A 23,155-nucleotide genomic window follows, 5' to 3' on the forward strand; every position below is an offset into this window, starting at 1 on the left:
CATTACCAAATCCATATGAAACATGGGGTAAAAGCCTGCTATATATTATATTGATCTCTTTGTTAGTGAACCTGTCCAACATTAGAAATATGGGCCGTCTATGTCAGTTTACATAAACTGAGAATAAAATGGTCTCTGATTCATGATTTTATTAAAAACCACAAAAAAACAATTGGGAAATTTCTGCTCCTCAAACAATCCCTCAATACACGTATTGATAGGATAACAGCCTTTTAAAGTTCCTGTATGTCATTGAAAGGTTTCTCATTCCAGAGTTATGACGATCCAATATGTCCAGAAATATAAGTAGGCTAGTCAACAGGGTGACACTGATGGCAGCAGCTGGCTTTTTTACATAGATGAAAGGCCTGAGAATTGTTCCACCACATCTGTGAGAAAGGCAGATTCTAGAATCTACAGTAAACGTTCTCAAAGAACCGTGTAATACACCTCAGTTGGACTTGTGCTGCCTTGGGACAGGTGAAGGACAGTATCATAGAGGGACTGGTGTATGTAATCTGACTCTGGTCTGGTCAGGGGTGAGTCTGTGTACTCTGACTGGCTTGACTGGCCATGAGGTTCCAATGTTATAGTGGCTGGAACACATTGTGTCATAGCCTGTTGGAAGAGTTCCATGGTCGTGTAATCACTCATAAAGGACAACTGCGGGCACTGGTGGGCCACCGCACTAATGGGGACAGGGTCTGTCTGTCTTGTGTCTATGGTAGGTTTAATGGTGTCAGAAGTGGGATCTTGAGCGCTACTGTCTGTGGCTGTGTTTCTTCGGCACAAGCCCACGTTGATTTGAGGGTCTACTTTAGTGGGCTCGGTAGAGTCTGCGGTTGTCTTTGAAGGCCCTTGATTCTCCTCGTGTTCTGTGTTGAGGTGTAGACATGAGTCGGTGTTGCTATGGAGGTTGCTAAAGGGAGACTTTTCTTCTCTACTGTCAACAATGTGCAGACTGTTGGCGTCCCCCTCTTCCTCTAACTTCTGTTTGTTGATGGGCTCCAGGAGTTCCTATGAGAATCAATCAATCTTTATTGTTCCGGAGGGAAAAACGGCAACATGGCATGATCTTAGACATAAATGCAATAAATCTGTCTTGCGTCACAATTTTCTTACCAGCTCGCAGACCCCATCTATTTTCTGGATGGCATTGCTGTTACCAGGATTAGGGATACTTGGCCAAAGTAGTCTCTTTGCTCTGAAAGTACAACAAATGACCATGTAATATTTGAAAGTTTCCATTACTTGAATTCTACTGGGCAACATTTTAATAGAACAACACTAACATAAGAATACACCTTTGACTTAAATACATGACGACCGTACCTTTTTAACAACAAAGAGCCGAGATTAACCACAAGTAAGAGTAAAGTTGCTCCAATAACGACCCCTGCTATCATACCACCAATAGACTGGGATACTGGGGAGGGAAAGCAGGCAGCACAGGTCCTTTAAATTAATACAAAATGGCATTCCAAATGTGGGATATCAGAGATTACAATACAACCATTGATGAAAGATCAACACGCAAACCTGTTGACTTGGTTTCGAAGTATACAGCTGAGCTTCTCACTCCCATTCCTGCAGCAGTGAAGGCAGACAGCTGGACTTGGTACACAGTATTGCTTTGTAGGTCCACCAACTCGTAGCTGGTTGAACCAGCATCCACAGTGACGTCTGTTACAGCGAAAACAATAGTCAAAGTCACTGAAGCATCAATAAATAGTAGTAAGACCACAATAATCATGTTAAGGAAGTTGAGGCTTGAACCTTTTGGGAACTAGACATGGTAGGTAAAATATCTGATAGTGTGCAGGAAGTCTTAACTTCTAAGAATAACTACATACAGTGCATTTGAACATATGTTAATAAATCCTCAGTCTACGGACACTACCCCATAATGACCATGTGAAAACAGGTTTTTAGACATTTTTGCAAATGTAAATTAGGTGCTTTTAATTTTTAAAACATAAGTATTCAGACCCTTTGCTAAGAGATTTGAAATTGAGCTCCGGTGCATCCTGTTTCCATTGATCATCCTTGAAATGTTTCTACAACTTGGAGTCCACCTGTGGTAAATTCAATTGATCGGACATGATTTGAAAAGGCGCACACACCTCACAACCAAGTCATGAGGTTGAAGGAATTGTCTAGAGCTCCAAGACAGCATTGTGTCGGTACAGCTCTGGGGAAGGGCACCAAAAAATGTCTGCAGCATTGAAGGTCCACAAGAACACAGTGGCCTCCATCATTCTTAAATGGAAGAAGTTTGGAACCACCAAGACTCTTCCTAGAGCTGGCCATGCAGCCAAACTGAGCAATCAGGGGAGAAGGGCCTTGGTTAGGGAGGTGACCAAGAACCTGATGGTCACCCTGACAGAGCTCCAGAGTTTCTCTGTGGAGATGGGAGAACCTTCCAGAAGGACAACCATCTCTGCAGCACTCCACCAATCAGGCCTTTATAGTAGAGTGACCAGACGGAAGCCATTTTTCAGTAAATACATGACAGCCCACTTGGAGTTTGCCAAAAGGCACCTAAAGGACTCTCAAGACCATGAGAAACAAGATTCTCTGGTCTGATGAAACCAAGATTTAACTCTTTACCTGAATGCCAAGTTTCACGTCTGGAGCAAACCAGGCATCGCTGATCACCTGGCCGATACCATCCCTACGGTGAAGCATTGTGGAGGCAGCAGCATGCTGTGGGGATGTTTTTCAACGGCAGGGGCTGGGAGACTAGTCAGGATCGAGGGAAAGATGAACGGAGCAAAGTACAGAAAGATCCTTGATGAAAACCTGCTCCAGAGCGCTCTAGACCTCAGACTGTGGGTCTAGGTTCCAGTTCACCTTCCAACAGGACAACGACTCTAAGCACACAGACAGGACAACGCAGGAGTGGCTTTGGGTCAAGTCTCAATGTCCTTGAGTGGCCCAGCCAGAGCCTGTACTTGAACCCGATCGAACATCTCGAGAGACTTAAATAGCTGTGCAGTGACACTCCCCATCCAACCTGACAGAGTTTGAGAGGATCTGCAGAGAAGAATGGGAGAAACTCCCCAAATATAGGTGTGCCAAGCTTGTAGCGTCATACCCAAGAAGACTCGAGGCTGTAATCGCTGTCAAAGGTGCTTCAACAAAGTACTTAGTAAAGGGTCATTTCGTTTTTATTTTTACATTCGCTAAAGTTTCTAAGCCTGTTTTTGCTTCGTCATTTTGGGGTATTGTGTGTGGATTTAATAAATTATTTGATTTAATCCATTTTAGAAAATAAGACTGTAACGTAACAAAATGTGGAAAAAGTGAAGGTGTCTGAATACTTTCCGAATGCGGATATTAGCCAAACTATAAAACAGTCTACACACTGTACTTTACTTTGCTTTAATTCTGTGAATACTCACTCACTGCAAGTCTCAATTGCCACCTTTTTGTGAACATCAAATTAATCAATCTTACTTTTTTCAACGTCTATCCTGTCATCCGGGCTCTTTGTGTAGTGGAGGATGTAGCCCAGCAGGAAACCTCTGGTGTCCTTCTCAGGGACTGATGTCCACTCCAGCACCATGGAGCTCTGGGTAACATTACTGCTGCTGATGTTCCCTGGGGCACTAATTGGGGCTGAGAGGAAAATACACTGAATATAATCACAATGCATTTCTGAATAATTGGTGTGTGGGTGGTTGGTTGATTGGGACATGCAGGTACTCACGGTTCCATGTACTCTATGCTCACAGTAACAAGCTAGTAAGTACATTAAGTAGTTCCCTGTGTCTTTGCTTATGATATGTGTTTGTGTGATGATCAGATGTTGATTTGATGTCCCTAAATCTGAGGGTGATTTAAACCTTCCGAATTTGTACAACTCGCCACCCTAGGATTTACTTGGGACATATAGTTAAATGCACTAAAGAGGAACAATGGGTACATATTGAAGATGTGCATGCTCACCACCAGAATCTTTTCATGTGTCTGTTTTCAAAAGATGGAGCTAAGAACATTATCTTCGTAGTTAAGAACACTATAACTACATGGGAAAAAATGTAACGGATTCTACAAAAAACAATATTACTTCCTAAAAAAAAAAAATATGGAACAACCCTTGGATAGCTTTTCAGAATTCACAGATAAGGTGGAAAACTAAAGGCATAGAAACCGTAAAGGACGTTGTAATAGGAACCATCACCCCAGTCTGAGGTCCTGAGTGCTCTGGAGCAGGTTTTCATCAAGTATCTCTCTGTACTTTGCTCCGTTCATCTTTGCCTCGATCCTGACTAGTCTCCCAGTGCCTGCCACTGGATAACATCCACACAGCACGATGCTGCAACCACCATGCTTCACCGCAGGGATGGTGCCAGGTTTCCTCCAGATATAATGCTTTGCATTCAGGCCAAAGAGTTCAATCTTGGTTTCATCAGACCAGAGAATCTTGTTTCTCATGATCTTTGGGTCCCTTTTGGCGAACTCCAAGTGGGCTGTGATGTGCTTTCTACTGAGGAGTAGCTTCTGTCTGGCCACTCTACCATAAAGGCCTGATTGGTGGAGTGCTGCAAAGATGGTTGTCCTTCTGGAGGGTATCCCATCTCCACAGAAGAACTCTAGAGCTCTTTCAGAGTGACCATCAGGTTCTTGGTCACCTCCTTGACCAAGGCCCCTTCTCCCCTGATTGCTCAGTTTGGCCAGGCAGCCAGCTCTAGGAAGAGTCTTGGTGATTCCAAACTTCTTCCATTTAAGACTGATGGAGGCCACTGTCTTCTTGGGGACATTCAATACTTTAAAAAATGTGTTGGCACCCTTCCACAGAGCTGTGCCTCGACACAATCCTGTCTCAGAGCTCTATGGGCAATTCCTTTGACCTCATGGCTTGGTTTATGCTCTGACATGCACTGTCAACTGTGGGACCTTATATAGACAGGCATGTGCCTTTCCAAATCATGTCCAATCAATTTAATTTACCACTGGTGAACTCTACTCAAGTTGCAGAAACATCTCAAGGATGATCAATGGAAACATGATCCACCTGAGCTCAATTTCGAATTTCATAGCAAAGGGCCTAAATACTTACAGTACCAGTCAACATTTTGGACACACCTACTCATTCAAGGGTTTTTATTTATTTGTACTATTTTCTACGTTGTTGAATAATAGTGAAGATGTCAAAACTATGAATTAGCACATATGGAATCATTTAGTTACCAAAAAAATATGAAAATAGATGAGATTCTTCAAAGTAGCCACCCTTAGCCTTGATGACAGCTTTGCACACTCTTGGCATTCTCTCAACCTGCTTCATTAGGTAGTCACCTGGAATGCATTTCAATTAACAGGTGTGCTTTGTTAAAAGTTAGTTTGTGGAATTTCTTTCCTTAATGAGTTTGAGCCAATTAGTTGTGTTGTGACAAGGTAGGGGTGGTATACCGAAAATAGGGCAATTTGGTAAAAGACCAAGTCCCTATTATGACAAGAACAGCTCAAATAAGCAAAGAGAAACAACAGTCCATGATTACTTTAAGGACCGCCACATGAAAGGAAGACCCAGAGTTACCTCTGCTGCAGAGGATAAATTCATTAGAGTTAAATGCTCCTCAGATTGCAGCCCAAATAAATGATTCACAAAAGTCAAGTAACATACATCTCAACATCAACTATTCAGAGTAGACTGCGTGAATCAGGCCTTCATGGGCGATTTGCTGCAAAGAAACCACTACTAATGGACACCAAAAATAAGAAAAGACTTGCTTCGACCAAGAAACACGAGCAATGGACATTAGACCAGTGGAAATCTATCTTTTGGTCCGATGAGTTAAAATTTGAGAGTTTTGGTTCCAACCCCCATGTCTTTGTGAGACGCAGAATAGGTGAACGGATGACCTCCGCATGTGTAGTTCCCACCCTGATGCATGGAGGAGGTGTGGGGGTGCTTTGCTTGTGACACTGTCAGTGATTTATTTACAATTCAAGGAAAACTTAACCAGCATGGCTACCACAGAATTCTTCAGCGATACGCCATCCCATCTGGTTTGCGCTTAGTGTGACTAGCATTTTTCAACAGGACTAATCAAATGTTATTTGTCATATCACATGCACCAAATACATATGTAGACCTTACTTACAAGCCCTTAATCAGCAGTTAAGGGCTTAATGACTCAAAACTCACATCCCAGGTTGTGTAAGGGCTATTTTACCAAGGAGGAGAGTGATGGAGTGCTGCATCAGATGACCTGACTTCCATAATCACCCGATCTCAACCCAATTGAGATGGTTTGGGATGAGTTAGCCCGCAGATTGAAGGAAAAGCAGCCCACAAGTGCTCAGCATATGTGGGAACTCCTTCAAGACTGTTGGAAAAGCATTCCAGGTGAAGCTGGTTGAGAGAATGCCAAGAGTGTGCAAAGCTGTCATCAAGGCAAAGGGTGACTACTTTGAAGAATCTCAAATAACATTTTGATTTAACACTTTTAGTTACTACATAATTCCATGTGTTATTTCATAGTTTTGATGTCTTCACTATTATTCTACAATGTAGAAAATAGTAAAAATAAATAAATAACCCTTGAATGAGTAGGTGTGTCCAAACGTTTGACTGGTATTGTATGTAAATAAGGTATTTCTGTTTTTGAAATGTTTTATACATTTGCAAGAAAATCTAAAAACCAGTTTTTTGCTTTGTCATTGTGGAGTATTGTGTGTCAATTTGCTGAGAAAAAAATGGTATTTAATCCATTTTAAAATAAGGCTGTAACTTAACAAAATGTGAAAAAAATCAAGGGGTCTGAATACTTCCTGAAGGCACTGTACATTTAAAATATGTATTTCAGACTCACATCCTTCAGTGAAGTAGGACTGGATGCTCCCGTAGGTGCTCTCGCTGTTGTTGATGAACTTCAGGTTGCAGGTCTCTTTGTCTGGCCTCGTGTGCAGAGTGAAGGTATACCTCTTATACAGCTCTAATGGCTCTTTAGTTCATACAACAAACAAGAGTGGTTTTAAATGGGGAAACTTCTTTCATCAAGGCAAACTGAAAGTACTGGTCATGATAATATGATGTATCAATCCAAATATGTGAATCCTCTGTTGTTCTCATGTTAACACAGGAGAGTGATGTATGTACCTTACCGCGCAATGGTATGACTTCATAATTGTTCTCATCCTCATAGAAGGACTTGTGAGCAGCTTTGATTCCTCTCGTCCACCACTCCACTGAGAAGCAGGAGTAGGTTTTGATCAGGTCATCTACCCAGGAGACAGTAAAGGATGTGTTGCCATTGAATGTCAGATTCAGCTTCCCATATAAGTCTGTAGAGAGAAACCATGTTAACACTTCATAGTCCTTTCTCCTGCATCTGAGAGATCTCAGACATCCACTTCAACAGACTGATACCATGCTGTTACACAGGAGAGCAACTAGTAATGCATTTCTAATGCAACAACATAACTTACTCATAATACTGCTCAAGCAAAATAGTGAATACATTCTGACGGCCAGAGTCTGATTCCTATATTGGAGGATTACATAACAGTTGATCGGTGTTTCTACCTTTGTCGTCCAGTGGCCATATAGTGCACTGTGCTGCAGGTGAGGTCCCAGCCCCGTTGAGAGCTGTGATTTTGAGGTGGTAGGCTGAGTGAGACAGGGTCACTATGAGTAGCTGCCTGCTGGTGTTGAAGGTCTCAATAGGGTCCTCTCCTGAGGCTTTCCCCACGGAAACACTGTAGCCCTCCGCTAACTCACTGGCTGCAAACTACAGGACAATGGTAGGATCAAGCTTTATACAATACATATTACAGCAACACCAGGATGGGCCTCAATTCGTCGGGGCATGAACTCTACAAGGTGTCGAAAGTGTGCCACAGAGATGCTGGCCCATGTTGACTCCAATGCTTCCCACAGTTGTCAAGTTTGCTGGAAGTCCTTTGGGCGGTGGACCATTTTTGATACACACAGGAAATGTATGTAGGTGCGCCTGACACCACTACCATACCCTGTTTGAAAGGCACTTCTATTTTTTGTCTTGCCCATTCATCTTCCGAATGGCACACATACTGTACACAATCCATGTCTCAATTATCTCAAGGCTTAAAAATCCTTCTTTAACCTGTCCCCTTCATCTACACTGATTTGAAGTGGACTTAACAAGTGACATCAATAAGGGATCATAGCTTTCATCTGGATTCACCTGGTCAGGCTGTCATGGAAAGAGTGGGTGTTCTTTTTCATTTTTATACCCCTTTTTCTCCCTCATTTTGTGGTATCCAATTGGTAGTTACAGTCTTGTCTCATCGCTGCAAAACCCATACGGACTCGGGAGAGACGAAGGTCGAGAGCCGTGCATCCTCCGAAACACGACCCAGCCAAGTCACACTGCTTCTTGACACAATGCCCGCTTAACCTGGAAGGCAGCCACATCAATGTGTCGGAGGAAATGCTGTACACCTGGCAACCGTGTCAACGTGCATGCTCCCAGCCCACCACAGGGTTCACTAAAGCGCGATGGGACAAGGACATCCTGTGACAGGTTAAAGGAAATATTCATAGCCTGTTATACATTAAAAAGTATTAGTAAGTTCATAGTATGTGAGGATCTTAAAACATCTAAGGTTAAAAAGATGCATTCAGTATTAGTTGATAGAGATTGATAACATTCATATAATTGTGTTAAAGTTCAAATCTGTCAAAGGGTACGAATTGTGAGAGTAATGTGTAAAAGGTTAGATTGATTACTTTATTTTGTGGTGCCTAAAAGTGTTAATCTGTGATCTACGAAATGCTCTTAATCTATGAGCCGGAGATCGATTGCTCTGGTCCCCACCCATATTCCTTGGGAAACTCGGGTCTTTTCTCATTACACTAAACGTTGAATTGAGAATACAACACCGTATCACTCTCGTGATTATTTCTCCCCTGTTTTCAGGTACTTTATTGATGATAAAAATAGCAATTTAAATATTATAACTCGCTAACATGTCAAGAGTGTTTAAGGTGTGTTTTAGAAACGTCTTGAGGAAGTTAGAGTTAAGTTTGAAGAGAGTAATATTAGCCCTGCTCGGTTGAAGTGAAGCATAGCATCGTACTGAGAGTAGCTGCCATTTTATGTCGATTGTGAATGAACATGTGCATTGTTAATAAGATATTTTGTTGTGTTATTTGTATAATGGGTTTTCTGTTGTTTTGTAATGTGTTACTTTTGTGAAATGATTACACGAAACGTTGAATTGAGAATACAACACCGTATCACTCGTGATTATTTATCCCCTGTTTTCACGCTGGGCCAATTGTGCCCCGCCTCATGGGCCTCCTGGTCGCGGCCGGCTGCGGCAGAGCCTGGACTCAAACCAAGATCTGTAGTGGCACAGCTAGCACTGCCTTAGACCACTGCACCACTCGGGAGGCCCAGAGCAGGTGTTCTTAATGTTTTGTATGCTCAGTTTATAGTGTAGTGCGATAAACTATTCACTTTGATAAATGTATACCTACATCAGTTTACTCAAACTTACTGTTTTCACATTTGTATTTGAAATGTTCATATTGTAAGGTTAAGTTACTCATGGGGAAATGAATTACCTTCCATTTTATGATCACTAATCTCCTCCCTTTGGTTTGTGGACGACTATCTTTTACCATCTCAATGACAGGCGTATCAGTAAGCTCTTAGAAAACAAGAAAATAAATGGACACATATTTAGCTTATTTCATGTTATAAATCAGTAGAGTGGACAATTGATTAAGCCTATTTTGGTAAGACCATTGAACAAATTTCTGGATCCCAGATTTTAGTTTTAGGTAAAAGGTCAACTCACCGGGTGGGACTGTGAAAACTTCGCTCCAGGGGCACTGGGTACATTTGTTGTTGGCCACACACTCTATCTGCACCTCATAGGACAGTGAGGAGTTAAGATTACCCACAGTGCACCTATTTCTATCCTTGGATTGCACTGGTGGCTATAGAGAACATAAATGAGAGGTTAGGTCTGTATAACTTATTTCTCTAAGGATTCTGCATTGGTCTTTTCCAGTCTTGGACTACTAGGGCTGGTTTTCCTGACACAGATTAAGCCTAACCTTAGACTAAAAAGTACTTTCAATGGAGCTTCTCCATTGACTAACCTTAATCTGTGTCCGTGAAACCGGCCCCAAGAGTTTCACTATTTATGCCAGCTTGTTTCAATTCTATAATCTAGCTCTATATGAGCTGTAGGCAGTACATTTCATATCTGACTTTTGAATCCCACCTCTTTCCATTGCGGGCTGTTCAGCTCCTTGTATCTCACAGAGTAAAGAGGGATATATTTGGTCTCCTCCTTCCTCCAGGAGGCCTGGATATCCAGCTGTCTTGAATGTCGATTCAAGTGTACATTAGATGGGGGGCCGCATCGAACTGCAATTTTTAAGATAGGCTATGTGATTAATTATCATTGTAATACCGTTATACTAAACTCAGCAAAAAAAGAAACGTCCCTTTTTCAGGACCCTGTCTTTCAAAGATAATTTGTAAAAATCCAAATAACTTCACAGATCTTCGTCGTAAAAGGTTTTAACACTGCTTCCCATGCTTGTTCAATGAACCATAAACAATTAATGAACATGCACCTGTGTAATGGTCGTTAAAACACTAACAGCTTACAGACGGTAGGCAATTAAGGTCACAGTTACTAAAACGTAGGACACTAAAGAGGCCTTTATACTGACTCTCAAAAACACCAAAAGAAAGATGCCCAGGGTCCCTGCTCTTCTGCGTGAACGTGCCCTAGGCATGCTGCAAGGAGGCATGAGGACTGCAGATGTGGCCAGGGCAATAAATTGCAATGTGCGTACTGTGAGACACCTAAGACAGCGTTACAGGGAGACAGGAATGACGGCTGATTGTCCTCGCAGTGGCAGAGCACGTGTAACACCACCTGCACAGGATCGGTACATCCGAACATCACACCTGTGGGACAGGTACAGGATGGCATCAACAACTGCCCGAGTTACACCAGGAATGCACAATTCCTCCATCAGTGCTCAGACTGTCCGCAATAGACTGAGATAGGCTGGACTGAGGGCTTGTAGGCAGGTCCTCACCAGACATCACCAGCAACAACGTTGCCTATGGGCACAAACCCACCATCGCTGGACTAGACAGGATTGGGGAAAAAAGTGCTCTTCACTGACGAGTCGCGGTTTTGTCTCACCAGGGGTGATGGTCGGATTTGAGTTTATCGTCTAAGGAATGAGCATTACACCGAGGACTGTACTCTGGAGCGAGACCGATTTGGAGGTGGAGAGTCCGTCATGGTCTGGGGCGGTGTGTCACAGCATCATTGGACTGAACTTGTCATTGCAGGCAATCTTAGCGCTATGCGTTACAGGGAAGACATCCTTCTCCCTCATGTGGTACCCTTCCTACGCTCATCCTGACATGACCCTCCTGCATGACAATGCCACCAGCCTCGTTCTGTGCGTGATTTCCTGCAAGACAGGAATGTCAGTGTTCTGCCATGGCCAGCGAGGAGCCCGGATCTCAATTCCATTGAGCACATCTGGGACGTGTTGGATCGGAGGGTGAGGGCTAGGGTCATTTCCCCCAGAAATGTCTGGGAACTTGCAGGTGCCTTGGAGGAAGAGTGGGATAACATCTCACAGCAAGAACTGGCAAATCTGGTGCAGTACATGAGGAGGAGATGCACTGCCGTACTTAATGCAGCTGGTGGCCACACCAGATACCGACTGTGACTTTTGATTTTGACCCCCCCTTTGTTCAGGGACACATTATTCAATTTCTGTTAGTCACATGTCTGTGGATCTTGTTCAGTTTATGTCTCAGTTGTTGAATCTTGTTTTGTTCATACAAATATTTACACATGTTAAGTTTGCTGAAAGTAAACGCATTTGATAGTGAGTGGACGTTTGTTTTTTTGCTGAGTTTAGATGTTGTATGTAACAATAAAGAGGAAGGACTGGTCATATCACATCTTCTGGTTGCTGTAAACCCATAGGCTGTACTACTATCACATAATGGAAGGGAAGTGATGCATGCTGGAGGTAATTAATATAAACGTACCCAATTGTTGAGGTGAACCTCTGAAAACAGTCTTTGTGCAGCTCTTCAAGTCACTCTTGTCAAATACATGAGCTGTCATGTTGAACTTTTTGGACAGAACAATAGTCTGAGACGTCTCCGATATGTTTTCATGTATTTTGCAATGTGTTTTCCTGTGAAGAATATCAAATTGAATAATATTTAGTAGTTAATTAATTTGTTTAAAAAAAAAATCTCGTCTTCAGTCTACAGAGCCCCCTAAATGCAAACAATCAAATTATATAACCTCAGAGATACATTAAATTAGCATTGTGTTCTACACTACTTACTGTTCTATACAGAGTGTGTATCTTTGTGTTTGGTGTTTTATAGGTGTCCACACACATTTCCAGCTGATCATACTTAAGCTCAGATGTTTACCAAAGCAATCTAATTCACTGACTCCCTCTGAAAGGAAAGGTTCAAAAGAGCAAATCGATTATATTTCATTATAATAACATTTCATCAACCTCATCAACTGCAACTGAACCACAACTTGGTTTTTGGAATAGTTGTGCCATTACCTTGGGATGTGACACAGTGTCCACAACATGAAGAGATGTTCTTGCCCCCACAAGTCACTGAAATGTACACTATTGTCAATACATCATGTATCCTAATATAATAAACATTTCATGATGTTACAACGGAAATACTTTGTAAAATAAATCTCACATACTGAATGTGAAAATGTAAATGACAAACTTTTAAATGGTTTATTATGCTATAACTACGTGGCACAGAAGGAAATGGTCTAATTGTTACAGCAATACCATATAAATTGTGTAGTGCTGTTAGGGTAGCCATATCCTCTGGGTGCCAACTCTGATGCCTAAAATAAGATCAGCTTTGTTGCATAACACATGCAAGGGGGTGATGGGTCAATTAAAACACGTCTTACTTTTGCCGCCATCAAAAAAGACCACTGGACATACAGTATATATTACATGTAATATCAGATGTTTTCCTATTACCAAACCCTAATTGGTTGAGAACTTTTGTAGGAAGCGTGCACTGCAATTCTGTTGTTTTAAACTGTTTTGTCTGGAAAGGATAGTTGAAACGTACCTGGAGAAACTTGGAGAAGGGAAGAGAGTGGGATAACATATCCAAAGAGAACACCTAAACAAAGAGAGACGGCACCAGGGCTCAACATTAATGCTTGTCCCCGGGACAGGTAAAAAAAGAATGTTGGACAAGAAGAATATAAATGTAAGTTGTCTGAATGGACAAGTTAAATAAAGCACACAAAAAAGTGCACTCTTCTCCCAGTCTCTGCACTTCGAGGGTTGAATGTTGGTGAGGTGTAGCCTACAATGCACCAAGGGTTAGTGCTGTCCGGGATCCTTGGGACATCCCTACCACAAACCCTACCGCTACTCCTTTCCCTAACCCAGTGGCGTACAAACCATAATTTTTGGGGTTGGGGAACAGACAGTATTTTGCATTTTTAAGGATCATTTATTGCAATTCTACACATATTGCCACGGGCAGAGAGAAACATTTGCAATCTTCTAGCTAATCTCATGCTATTCTACACATTTTGCCATGCAGCTGAGAATTTAAAAATAGATTTACAGCTAATTTCTCCCAGGGACTGGGAGCACATAGTGTGTGGTATGCTACAATGATAAGGCCTATAAGTTTGATTGTTTTTTGGGGGTGGGGAGGCCTCCTGGAGGTAGGTCCTCCTGGGCCCCAGCTGTGCTAGTCCAGCCCTGCTTATTTCAATGTATTTTATTTACTGATAGCCTATTGGAGGAGAGATTTTGCTTGCTGAATGTAAAATAGGCTACATACGTGGAAAGGAGGAGACCATATTTTCCTAAAGTAGGCATATCTTGACAAATTACAACATATGTACCTTTCTGGACATTCTAAATTGTCGAGAATAGACCCAAACTGTTCCAAATAGTTGCATGATCAAGTCTAGGCTGTATGCTGTTATTTCGACATGAAACAAAACAGGACGTTTGAGTGTTAATTCAAATTAATCTACATCACTGCAGTTTACAGAAAATAATTGTGAACTCATTTGATAACAAAAATACATTCCTCATTGCACTGTTGTTGAAATTTTCTTGTCTAAAAATGTAGGCCTAGCCCCAATCAACAGTGGAGCTTTGTGTACCCGGGTACCACAGAGCAACACACAGATCTGCTATTTTTTTCTTTCATTTGGACAGGTAAATATTTAGCCTATAGCCCTAATATTTAGCTGAGGAATGGCCTAATATCTAGCTAATATTTAGCTGAGGAATGGCCTAATATCTAGCTAATATTTAGCTGAGGAATGGCCTAATATCTAGCTAATATTTAGCTGAGGAATGGCCTAATATCTAGCTAATATTTAGCTGAGGAATGGCCTAATATCTAGCTAATATTTAGCTGAGGAATGGCCTAATATCTAGCTAATATTTAGCTGAGGAATGGCCTAATATCTAGCTAATATTTAGCTGAGGAATGGCCTAATATCTAGCTAATATTTAGCTGAGGAATGGCCTAATATCTAGCTAATATTTAGCTGAGGAATGGCCTAATATCTAGCTAATATTTAGCTGAGGAATGGCCTAATATCTAGCTAATATTTAGCTGAGGAATGGCCTAATATCTAGCTAATATTTAGCTGAGGAATGGCCTAATATCTAGCTAATATTTAGCTGAGGAATGGCCTAATATCTAGCTAATATTTAGCTGAGGAATGGCCTAATATCTAGCTAATATTTAGCTGAGGAATGGCCTAATATCTAGCTAATATTTAGCTGAGGAATGGCCTAATATCTAGCTAATATTTAGCTGAGGAATGGCCTAATATCTAGCTAATATTTAGCTGAGGAATGGCCTAATATCTAGCTAATATTTAGCTGAGGAATGGCCTAATATCTAGCTAATATTTAGCTGAGGAATGGCCTAATATCTAGCTAATATTTATTTCTGGCTTTAGCTTTTCATCTCTCCCAGCTGTTCACGTGCAAAATAGGCAATTGGCTACGCAAGCCTCTCCTCAATAGGCCATTCCTCTTCTTGCAAAATACCAGGAATAGCTAAAGAACATTTCAGTTTGTGACAAAACAAGCAATATACAATGATTGTACAAAACATTAGGAACACTTTCCTAATATTGAGTTGGACCCCCTTTAGCCCTCAATTTGTCGGGGTATGGACTCTACAAGGTGTCGAAAGCGTTCTTTCCACAGGGATGCTGGCCAATGTTCACTCCAATCCTTCCCACAGTTGTGTCAAATTGGCTGGTGCGCCTGGCACCTACTACCATACCCTGTTCAAAGGTACTTCAATATTTTGACTTGTCCATTCATCTTCTGAATGACACACATACACAATCCATGTCTCAATCTCAAAGCTTAAAAATCCTTCTTTAACCTGTCTCCTCCCCTTCATCTACACTGATTGAAGTGTATTTGCCAAGTGCCATCAATAAGGGATCATAACTTTCACCTGGATTTACCTGGTCAATCTATGTCAGTGGTTCTCAAAACCCCAGTCCTCCAGTACCTCCAACAGAACACATTTTTGTTGTAGTCCTGGACAAACATTCCTCATTAACTCATTGAGGGCCTGATGATTAGTTGACAAGTTGAATCAGCTTGTCCGGGGCTACAATATAAATCTGTACTGTTGGGGGTACTCTAGGACCGGAGTTGGGAACCCCTGGTCTATGTCATGGAAAGTGTTCCTCATGTTTTATACACTGTGTATACTAGACAATCATTGCACCATAATCGCTGTGAAATATCTTTTCAATAACCTAAAATATTATATTTTCAGCCGTTTGAATCTGGTGTACAAAACCGAAAGTAAGACAAAAGACTAAACTTAAGAATGGGAAGCATAGAAATAGCACATATCATAACAGATCTACCACTTATTCAACTTGCTATAACTCACATACTGTATCTATGTAAATTTGGTTGGGTCGTCCAAAAAGTTACATATTGCAGCTTTAACTGTCAGGGAAAGTTGAGGAAAGAAAATGTGTTGGTGGGATCATTTTTGTCCAGTTATGATAACATTGTTGCACTGCAAATGGGCCTAGTTGCATAGCACAGACAGAAATGAGCACAGTGACAAAGAAGACACAAAGTAATCGACAACCATTAGAAAAACGAAAATAATTTGCAAACCTCTTGAGCAATGAGTATACGATGTGCAGGCTAAACTGCATTTGTTGTTGAATTACGACATTTAAATAGTTCCTATATTATGTTGCATTAGGCCTACATGTACATTGAAGTATTATTTGCAGCTGTCACAATGAATACACCCTGAAAGGTCTTGTCTTACCACCCAGGTAGCCTAGTGGTTAGAGCGTTGGGCCAGTAACAGAGGTTGCTGGATCGAATCCCCGAGCTGACAAGGTACAAATCTGTCCTTCTGCCCCTGAGCAAGGCAGTTAACCCACTGTTTCCTGGGTGCCGAAGACATGAGTGTTGATTAAGGCAGCCCCTCTTTGATTCAGAGGGGTTGGGTTAAATGCGGAGGACACATTTCAGTTGAGTACATTCAGTTGGACAACTGACTAGGTATCCCCCTTTCCCTATTAATAGGCAGGATGCAGTACATTTCAGTCACATGGCAGAGGCTATTATCCAGAGTGCCTTACAGTAGTACGTTTGCATACTGGTCTCCCGTGGGAATCTAACCCACAACCTCGGCGTTGCAAACACCATGCGTTACCAACTGAAACCACACGGGACCGTTGATCAGGTGATTGACAGGTGTTGGATTGTAGGATGATAAATTATCAACTGTACTCTAGTGTAGATGCTCACCAACACTTTATAGTCATGTGGTGGCAGGTAGCCTAGTGGTTAGAGCGTTGGACTAATAACCGAAAGGTTGCAAGATTGAATCCCCGAGCTGACAAGGTAACAATCTGTCCTTTCCCTCTGAACAAGGCAATTAACCCATTGTTCCTAGGCTGTAATTGAAAATAGAATCTGTTCTTAACTGCCTTGCCTAGTTAAATAAAATGTAGCCTACAGTTTATCGTTATTGGTGTTAGCTTGGATGGGTGCTGTGGATCTCTACTATCATCTGAGCTTGATCATGTGCCAAGTCTGTAATACACCCGTGCCCCCCTGGCGACTGGTTCAGACATAAAACATTCTCCATTCAGGCTGCAAAGGTTTCAATTTTGCCCTTAACTAAATTTAATGCTGAGAAGCTGGAAATAAACTGGAAAAATATTTTCCACCGGCTGCCTAGGAATAAGTCCTGGATGTTGTGTATTGCATGAAGCCAATCAGGTTGCAGCCGTCTGTTGTTTACTCCTGGCTAAACGCAGGGTGCAACACAAAGTAGGGCCACTCTAGATAGTGAGGTGGTTACCAGCTAGCATAATTCTCTGGTTTGTAAAGTTTGAAAAAGATGCTAGAATCCAACCTGAATCTCCACATCGTCTGCTAAAATATGCTACCCAATGTCATGCTTGGTGAGTGTAGACATTTATAAGTGAAAGTGAATCATTAATGTTATAAAAAACAAAGTTGAAATCAACTAGGATGGTGAACACCAAGTCTGTGTGCATGACCGGAGAGGCAATGGCATGACCACTGCTTGATAGATTGTTTACTGAGTTGCTACAGATTGTTAACGCAACGGCAGTGACTGGGCCATTGCTACACACTAGCCTGTGTACCAGTTTCTTTAGCTAACCCACTCCCTGTACTCCATGTCATGTATTTGTGCCAAAGACACACTGGCCTTTCTGCCATCTACTAATATGAACATTCTATCATTAATGAGCTCAGGGAGAACAGAGGATTTGATCCAATCACACTCATAGCTATCCCCCAATCACAACGATTATGCAAATATTAGCAACCTTTTTTTGTTTGTCTAGACAAAACCAGTCTGTCAAAAGTTGGTCGCGCACCATTAAATTCTTTAACTAAATAATACATAAAATTACTTTAAAGTACTAATTAAGTCGTTTTTGGGGGTATCTGTACTTTACTTGACAATTTTATTAACGACTTTTACTTCAATACATTCCAAAATAAAATGACTCCATACATTTTCCCAGACACCCAAAATTACTATATCATTTTGAATTCTTAGCAGGACAGTTAAATGGTACAATTCACACACTTCTCTAGAGAACATCCCTGGTCATCCCTACTGCCTCTGATCTGGCGGACTCACTAAACACACATGTTTCATTGTAAATTATGTCTGAGTGTTAGAGTATGCCCCTGGCTATCCGTTAAAAAAAATGGTGACCTCTGGTTTGCTTAATATAAGGAATTAATTTTGATACTTAAGTATATTTACGCAATGATATTTACTTTTGATACTTAAGTATATCCAAAACCAAATACTTTTAGACTTTTACTCAAGTAGTATTTTAATGGGTGTCTTTCATTTTCACTTGAGTCATTTCCTATTAAGGTATCTTTACTTTTACTCAAGTATGACAATTGGGTACTTTTTCCACCACTGAAATGTTCAAGTGATTATCTCTAACGACCAACAAGAATTTATGTTTGAAATGTGTGCCTTTTTTATGCAATGTGTATTTCAAAAAATATTGTCAAGTCATGAATTGTATTTGTCTAAACATCTGACTGTTGCCAAGGTTTACTCCATGATATCAGTCTGAAAGAAGTCACTGTAAAAAAGACGCAATAGTCTCCAAAAGCCAGAATGTTGAATAAAATTATATTTAAAAGTACTTTACCAGTTGTCCATGCTGTTGGTCCTTTTGGAAGTGGAGAGAAAATATCCACAGGAAAGTATTATTAGCCCGACTTTTCGGGGTACCGGTAAGTGTTTGTCACATGTGAATTGAGTAAAAATAAAAACCGGAAATACAAAAGAATATACAGACCAGCATACTGAAGGTCGAGTTAAACCGCTTCCCTGTAGATATTTTTTTCTCTGATGACCTCCAACATAGGGTCAAAATCGGTGCGTACAGGTTAAGTAAGGTGAAATGAAGTTTGTTCAACATTCTGACAGTTCAAATGACCTAGCTAAAACTACAACAACCTCATTGGCATACAGTAAATTGGAGAATGGACGATGGGATACACCATACGATAGATTGGTGTCGGAGACTGTTCAGGAATGCTGAGCTACATGTTAGAAACAAGTGTGTAGAACTTTATGAATTATTGAAAGATTATATTAAACCTAAAACAAACAACCAAAAAAGCAATGTGATATGATGCAAAACAACTTGTCTGTATCTCATAAACGAGAAAGTTATTTATTTTAAGCTAAAAAAAAGAAAGTAAAAAGAGTGGAATGTTAGCTAAAGAGGCTGGCACTCAGACTATTACAGCACCACATTGACATGACAAAATAAGGTTACCCCAAATTCCATGATCGTCACAGCCCTACTGAAACATGAATATGTTAGTCTTACAATGTTATAGATAAACATGTCTTTGTAAGGTAGCTACCTTGCTTTGAAGTAGCCCACTTGAGCCATTTGATCCCTGAATTCATTGAATGAGCTAAAGTTACACCCAGTAGCTCTCCAGATGGAGGTTTGTGTTTATGTGTTTAAACAGTTGCCTAACAGTGCAGTTCTTTAACTTTGTGGAGGCACAATGGCAGGAGATAGTTCATTGGATCAGCAGCCTTCCAGTGTCAATACCACATAATGCTTCATTTTTCAAAGACACCGCCAATTATTTATCAGGGAAATGTGGTTAAAAGTCATGGAAAAGTCATGAATTACATCTGTCAAAATGTGTTTGAACACTGAGAAAACCAACTATCTTGTAAAAATGTGTCAGGTAAAAAGCCTTTTTGTGTCTTAAAGAGGGGGTGTTGTATTTTGAGACAGGCTTGAATATACAAAGAAGCCAATATGCATAGAGGCCTGCATTTTTGTCTGAGGCTCTGAATGGTAATAATAATGATAAAGTTAATGTCAAGCCCTGCCAACAGTTATCCAAAACACACAATCGAAGATCATCATTCCTGGATGAATGAATGATATACAGTATACTCAGTATAGTATAGTATGAGAAAACAGTTCAAATTTCCTAGCTAAAACTACAACAACCTCATTAGCATACAGTAAATTGGAGAATGGACGATGGGATACGCCGTACGATAGATGTATTCTTCAGAATGATTGGTGTTGGAGATTTTTACATTTGTAATCTGTAACATTTTCAAACATAAAATAGTGAGAAAAGTACTTACCAAAGATTAAATAGGGCAGAGGTTTATGGAGACAATGCATTGTTGCCACAGCATCCAATTCATAGTTATGTTTTATCCCTCGCCTTGTTTGCTGTCTGACAGCCACGAAAATCTGTGGGAGTTTTAAAGTGACTTCATGAAAAAACTATGTGGAACAGTAGCTTACCATTTTTTTTGGTGCTTTCACCACCCACACCCACACACACACCCACACACACACAGAGAGAGAGAGAGAGAGAGAGAGAGAGAGAGAGAGAGAGAGAGAGAGAGAGAGAGAGAGAGAGTGAGAGAGAGAGAGAGAGAGAGAGAGAGAGAGAGAGAGAGAGAGAGAGAGAGAGAGAGAGAGAGAGAGAGAGAGAGAGAGAGAGAGAGAGAGAGAGAGAGAGAGAGAGAGAGAGAGAGAGAGAGAGAGAGAGAGAGAGAGAGAGAGAGAGAGAGAGAAAATGTCTATTATCACTAACACGACTATGGCTCTACAGAAGAACAGTTTCACTTCTTGAAATTCACAATAAATTATATTTTCACAATATCTTTATGGATTTTGTTTTTCTTCTTCGTTCTTCATTTTCCAATGACTGAAATTAAATATATTAAGATTGGGTTATTTTTTTCTATAAAAATATATATTTTTCCAGATATATGAAGGAATTAAGAAATATCCACAATAAGTCCTTTAAATTACTGTACATTCATAAATACATCTAGAAATAAATCAACCGACCAATAAAAGACAGGTTCATTATAGGTTCATATCTTGAATCATATTTATCCTCTTTCAATCTATCCTTGTATTGTATTGTATATGTGCATTGCATTTTCTGCCATTCCCACATTCTCAAAATAGTCTTAGTCTTAGCTTAATACAGTATGGTGCACCTTTTATGCTGTTATGTTATGCTTAAGTGTTTTCAATACACAGCAACTAACTGGATGAGTTGACTACTCTGCTGTATTCAGAACAAATTATGGGTAGGAACTGGGTGTGACTCAGAGCAAGACAAAGAAATGTGTATTAGCCTAAGTTTCAGCTATTTCAGTATTTTTCTCTCTGCTTTCAAGGAATTGTATTGACAATTCTCTGAAAGACTTAACGAATGCCCACTGTCTTTGGTAATAACACAACACTGTGTGTGGTAAAAATATCCTTCTGTGCCCCAACGAATGGTGATATTAATTAGTGAGTTGTGTAAGTGGAGGGGACACACGGGAAAGAACACCTTCCTATGAAACACATCATCTCAACTGACTGTTCAACCAGCCTTTTTCAGGATTTTAAGATCATTGTCTTAGTGTTTTAATTGTTGCTAAATTGACACACACACCCATAGACTGAACTGTCATTACAGTGAGCACACACAGGAAGAGGCACATTCACACTTCACTGGCTTCATTTAGCATGAAGAGACCACTACAGGAGCTCACGATCTCAGTCATCATGTATTAGACAGTAATCTACTGGAGCATGAACACTATACACACAAAGTGGAAAGTTGAGTTATTAAACTGTTCTATATTGTTCACATACTTACAATTAATACCAATACAGACCTAATGTTGTCCACCCAGTCCACCCAGCCATTATTACCAAAGACAGTGGGCATTTAATTGTTGCCAAATTGACACACACACACACCCATAGACTGAACTGTCATTAACAGTGAGCACACACAGGAAGAGGCACATTCACACTTCACTGGCTTCAGTTAGCATGAAGAGACCACTACAGGAGCTCACGATCTCAGTCATCATGTATTAGACAGTAATCTACTGGAGCATGAACACTATACACACAAAAGAGGAAAGTTTAGTTATTAAACTGTTCTATATTGTTCACATCCTTACAATTAATACCAATACAGACCTAATGTTGTCCACCCAGCCGGCTCTCTCTTAGCAATTGAGCCACGGGACGAGGTTAATAGATACTGACCTGCCTTCTAAATTCTATGTACACACTGTACTTGATGGGTGTCCCTTTTTGTTTCCCTTGAAGGTCTACTTAGTGTAGATCTGTTAAATTGCTAAAACATATTTTTCTGTGTGGCCATTCTTTTGCTGGCTGGTCGGGTATCTTGAAGCTTAAGCATGAGCATGCTTGGTAGGATCAGCTATTTGTCCCACACTTGTTTCCAGTTAGTCAAAAATGAGAGATACATTTCCCTTTCATATCACACTTGTCAGTCTAACTAAACTGGGGTTTCATATAAGAGGAGATCACATACTCTGATAAGGTTCTGAGGAAATCAGCCATTTCCCTGCATAGTGTGCTCTGCTCTCTTCATTGTGAATTCAAATATTTCTGCATTAGCTTACAGGGGAGAATGAAGTAAAGAAATTAGTCATTTTACAGTAATGACATTTTTTTCCAAATGTTGTTATTGTAGCTGGTCCACATGTTGATTGTCGATTGGTGGAAGAAATAACCCTGAAAGCACAGATTTTAATAATGTCATTTAGGGTTAACATGATTTTTTAATGTTGAACCCTGAAAATCAAATATGTTTTTAGGGTATCCAAAAATTGGGAACCCTAACCAGCAAGTATAAGATTAGAGAAGAGGACCGTCGCTGAGGTACTCAGTCAAGCAGGAAACGAATTTCTGCCAAATTCTTAACATTTCGTTTTTCTCACCATTGTAAAAGTCCCCACCAAATATTGTTCTTATTAACCTGGAAATCAGTGACATGTTTTTGCATGACCTCAGCTCACATGTGGGTGATTAGAAAATCCAGTAGCAAGATAAGTGGGTTGTTGGATCTGTGTACGATTCGTTTAATCAATATCCTAACTTATCTAAGACTGATAATCATTTCGACTGCATGAATTCATTTATTTTTTCTTATGTCATCCACAAGCTAGAATGAAAGAACAGAGGCAGTGTGGGCGTAGAGAGGAGGGGCTGCAACAGGATTAGT

General features: G+C 40.6%; 1 protein-coding gene across 5 annotated transcripts; it reads right to left on the minus strand.

Annotated features, from left to right (window-relative positions):
* Nucleotides 1-129: 129 nt before the first annotated feature.
* On the minus strand, nt 130-20,369 carry LOC109868515 (interleukin-31 receptor subunit alpha). 5 transcript variants are annotated; one of them, XM_020458127.2, is made up of 16 exons: nt 20,241-20,369; nt 13,128-13,181; nt 12,584-12,640; nt 12,350-12,467; nt 12,042-12,193; nt 10,231-10,376; nt 9,799-9,865; nt 9,563-9,648; nt 7,538-7,742; nt 7,117-7,296; nt 6,825-6,956; nt 3,460-3,621; nt 1,540-1,683; nt 1,333-1,426; nt 1,123-1,204; nt 130-1,017 (listed from the first exon to the last, which is right to left on the minus strand). In XM_020458127.2, the coding sequence occupies exons 1-16, from the start codon at nt 20,278-20,280 to the stop codon at nt 430-432; spliced, it is 2,307 nt and encodes a 768-aa protein (XP_020313716.1). In that variant the 5' UTR covers nt 20,281-20,369; the 3' UTR covers nt 130-429. The 5 variants fall into 5 exon arrangements, 4 of the variants coding, with proteins under 4 accessions (XP_020313716.1, XP_020313715.1, XP_020313719.1 ...); XM_020458126.2 differs by having other exon boundaries at nt 9,799-9,940; XM_020458130.2 differs by lacking the exon at nt 20,241-20,369 and adding an exon at nt 18,760-18,818 and having other exon boundaries at nt 9,799-9,940.
* Nucleotides 20,370-23,155: the final 2,786 nt, after the last annotated feature.

Source organism: Oncorhynchus kisutch, linkage group LG23 (genome assembly GCF_002021735.2).
Source record: "Oncorhynchus kisutch isolate 150728-3 linkage group LG23, Okis_V2, whole genome shotgun sequence".
Lineage (NCBI taxonomy): Eukaryota > Metazoa > Chordata > Actinopteri > Salmoniformes > Salmonidae > Oncorhynchus > Oncorhynchus kisutch.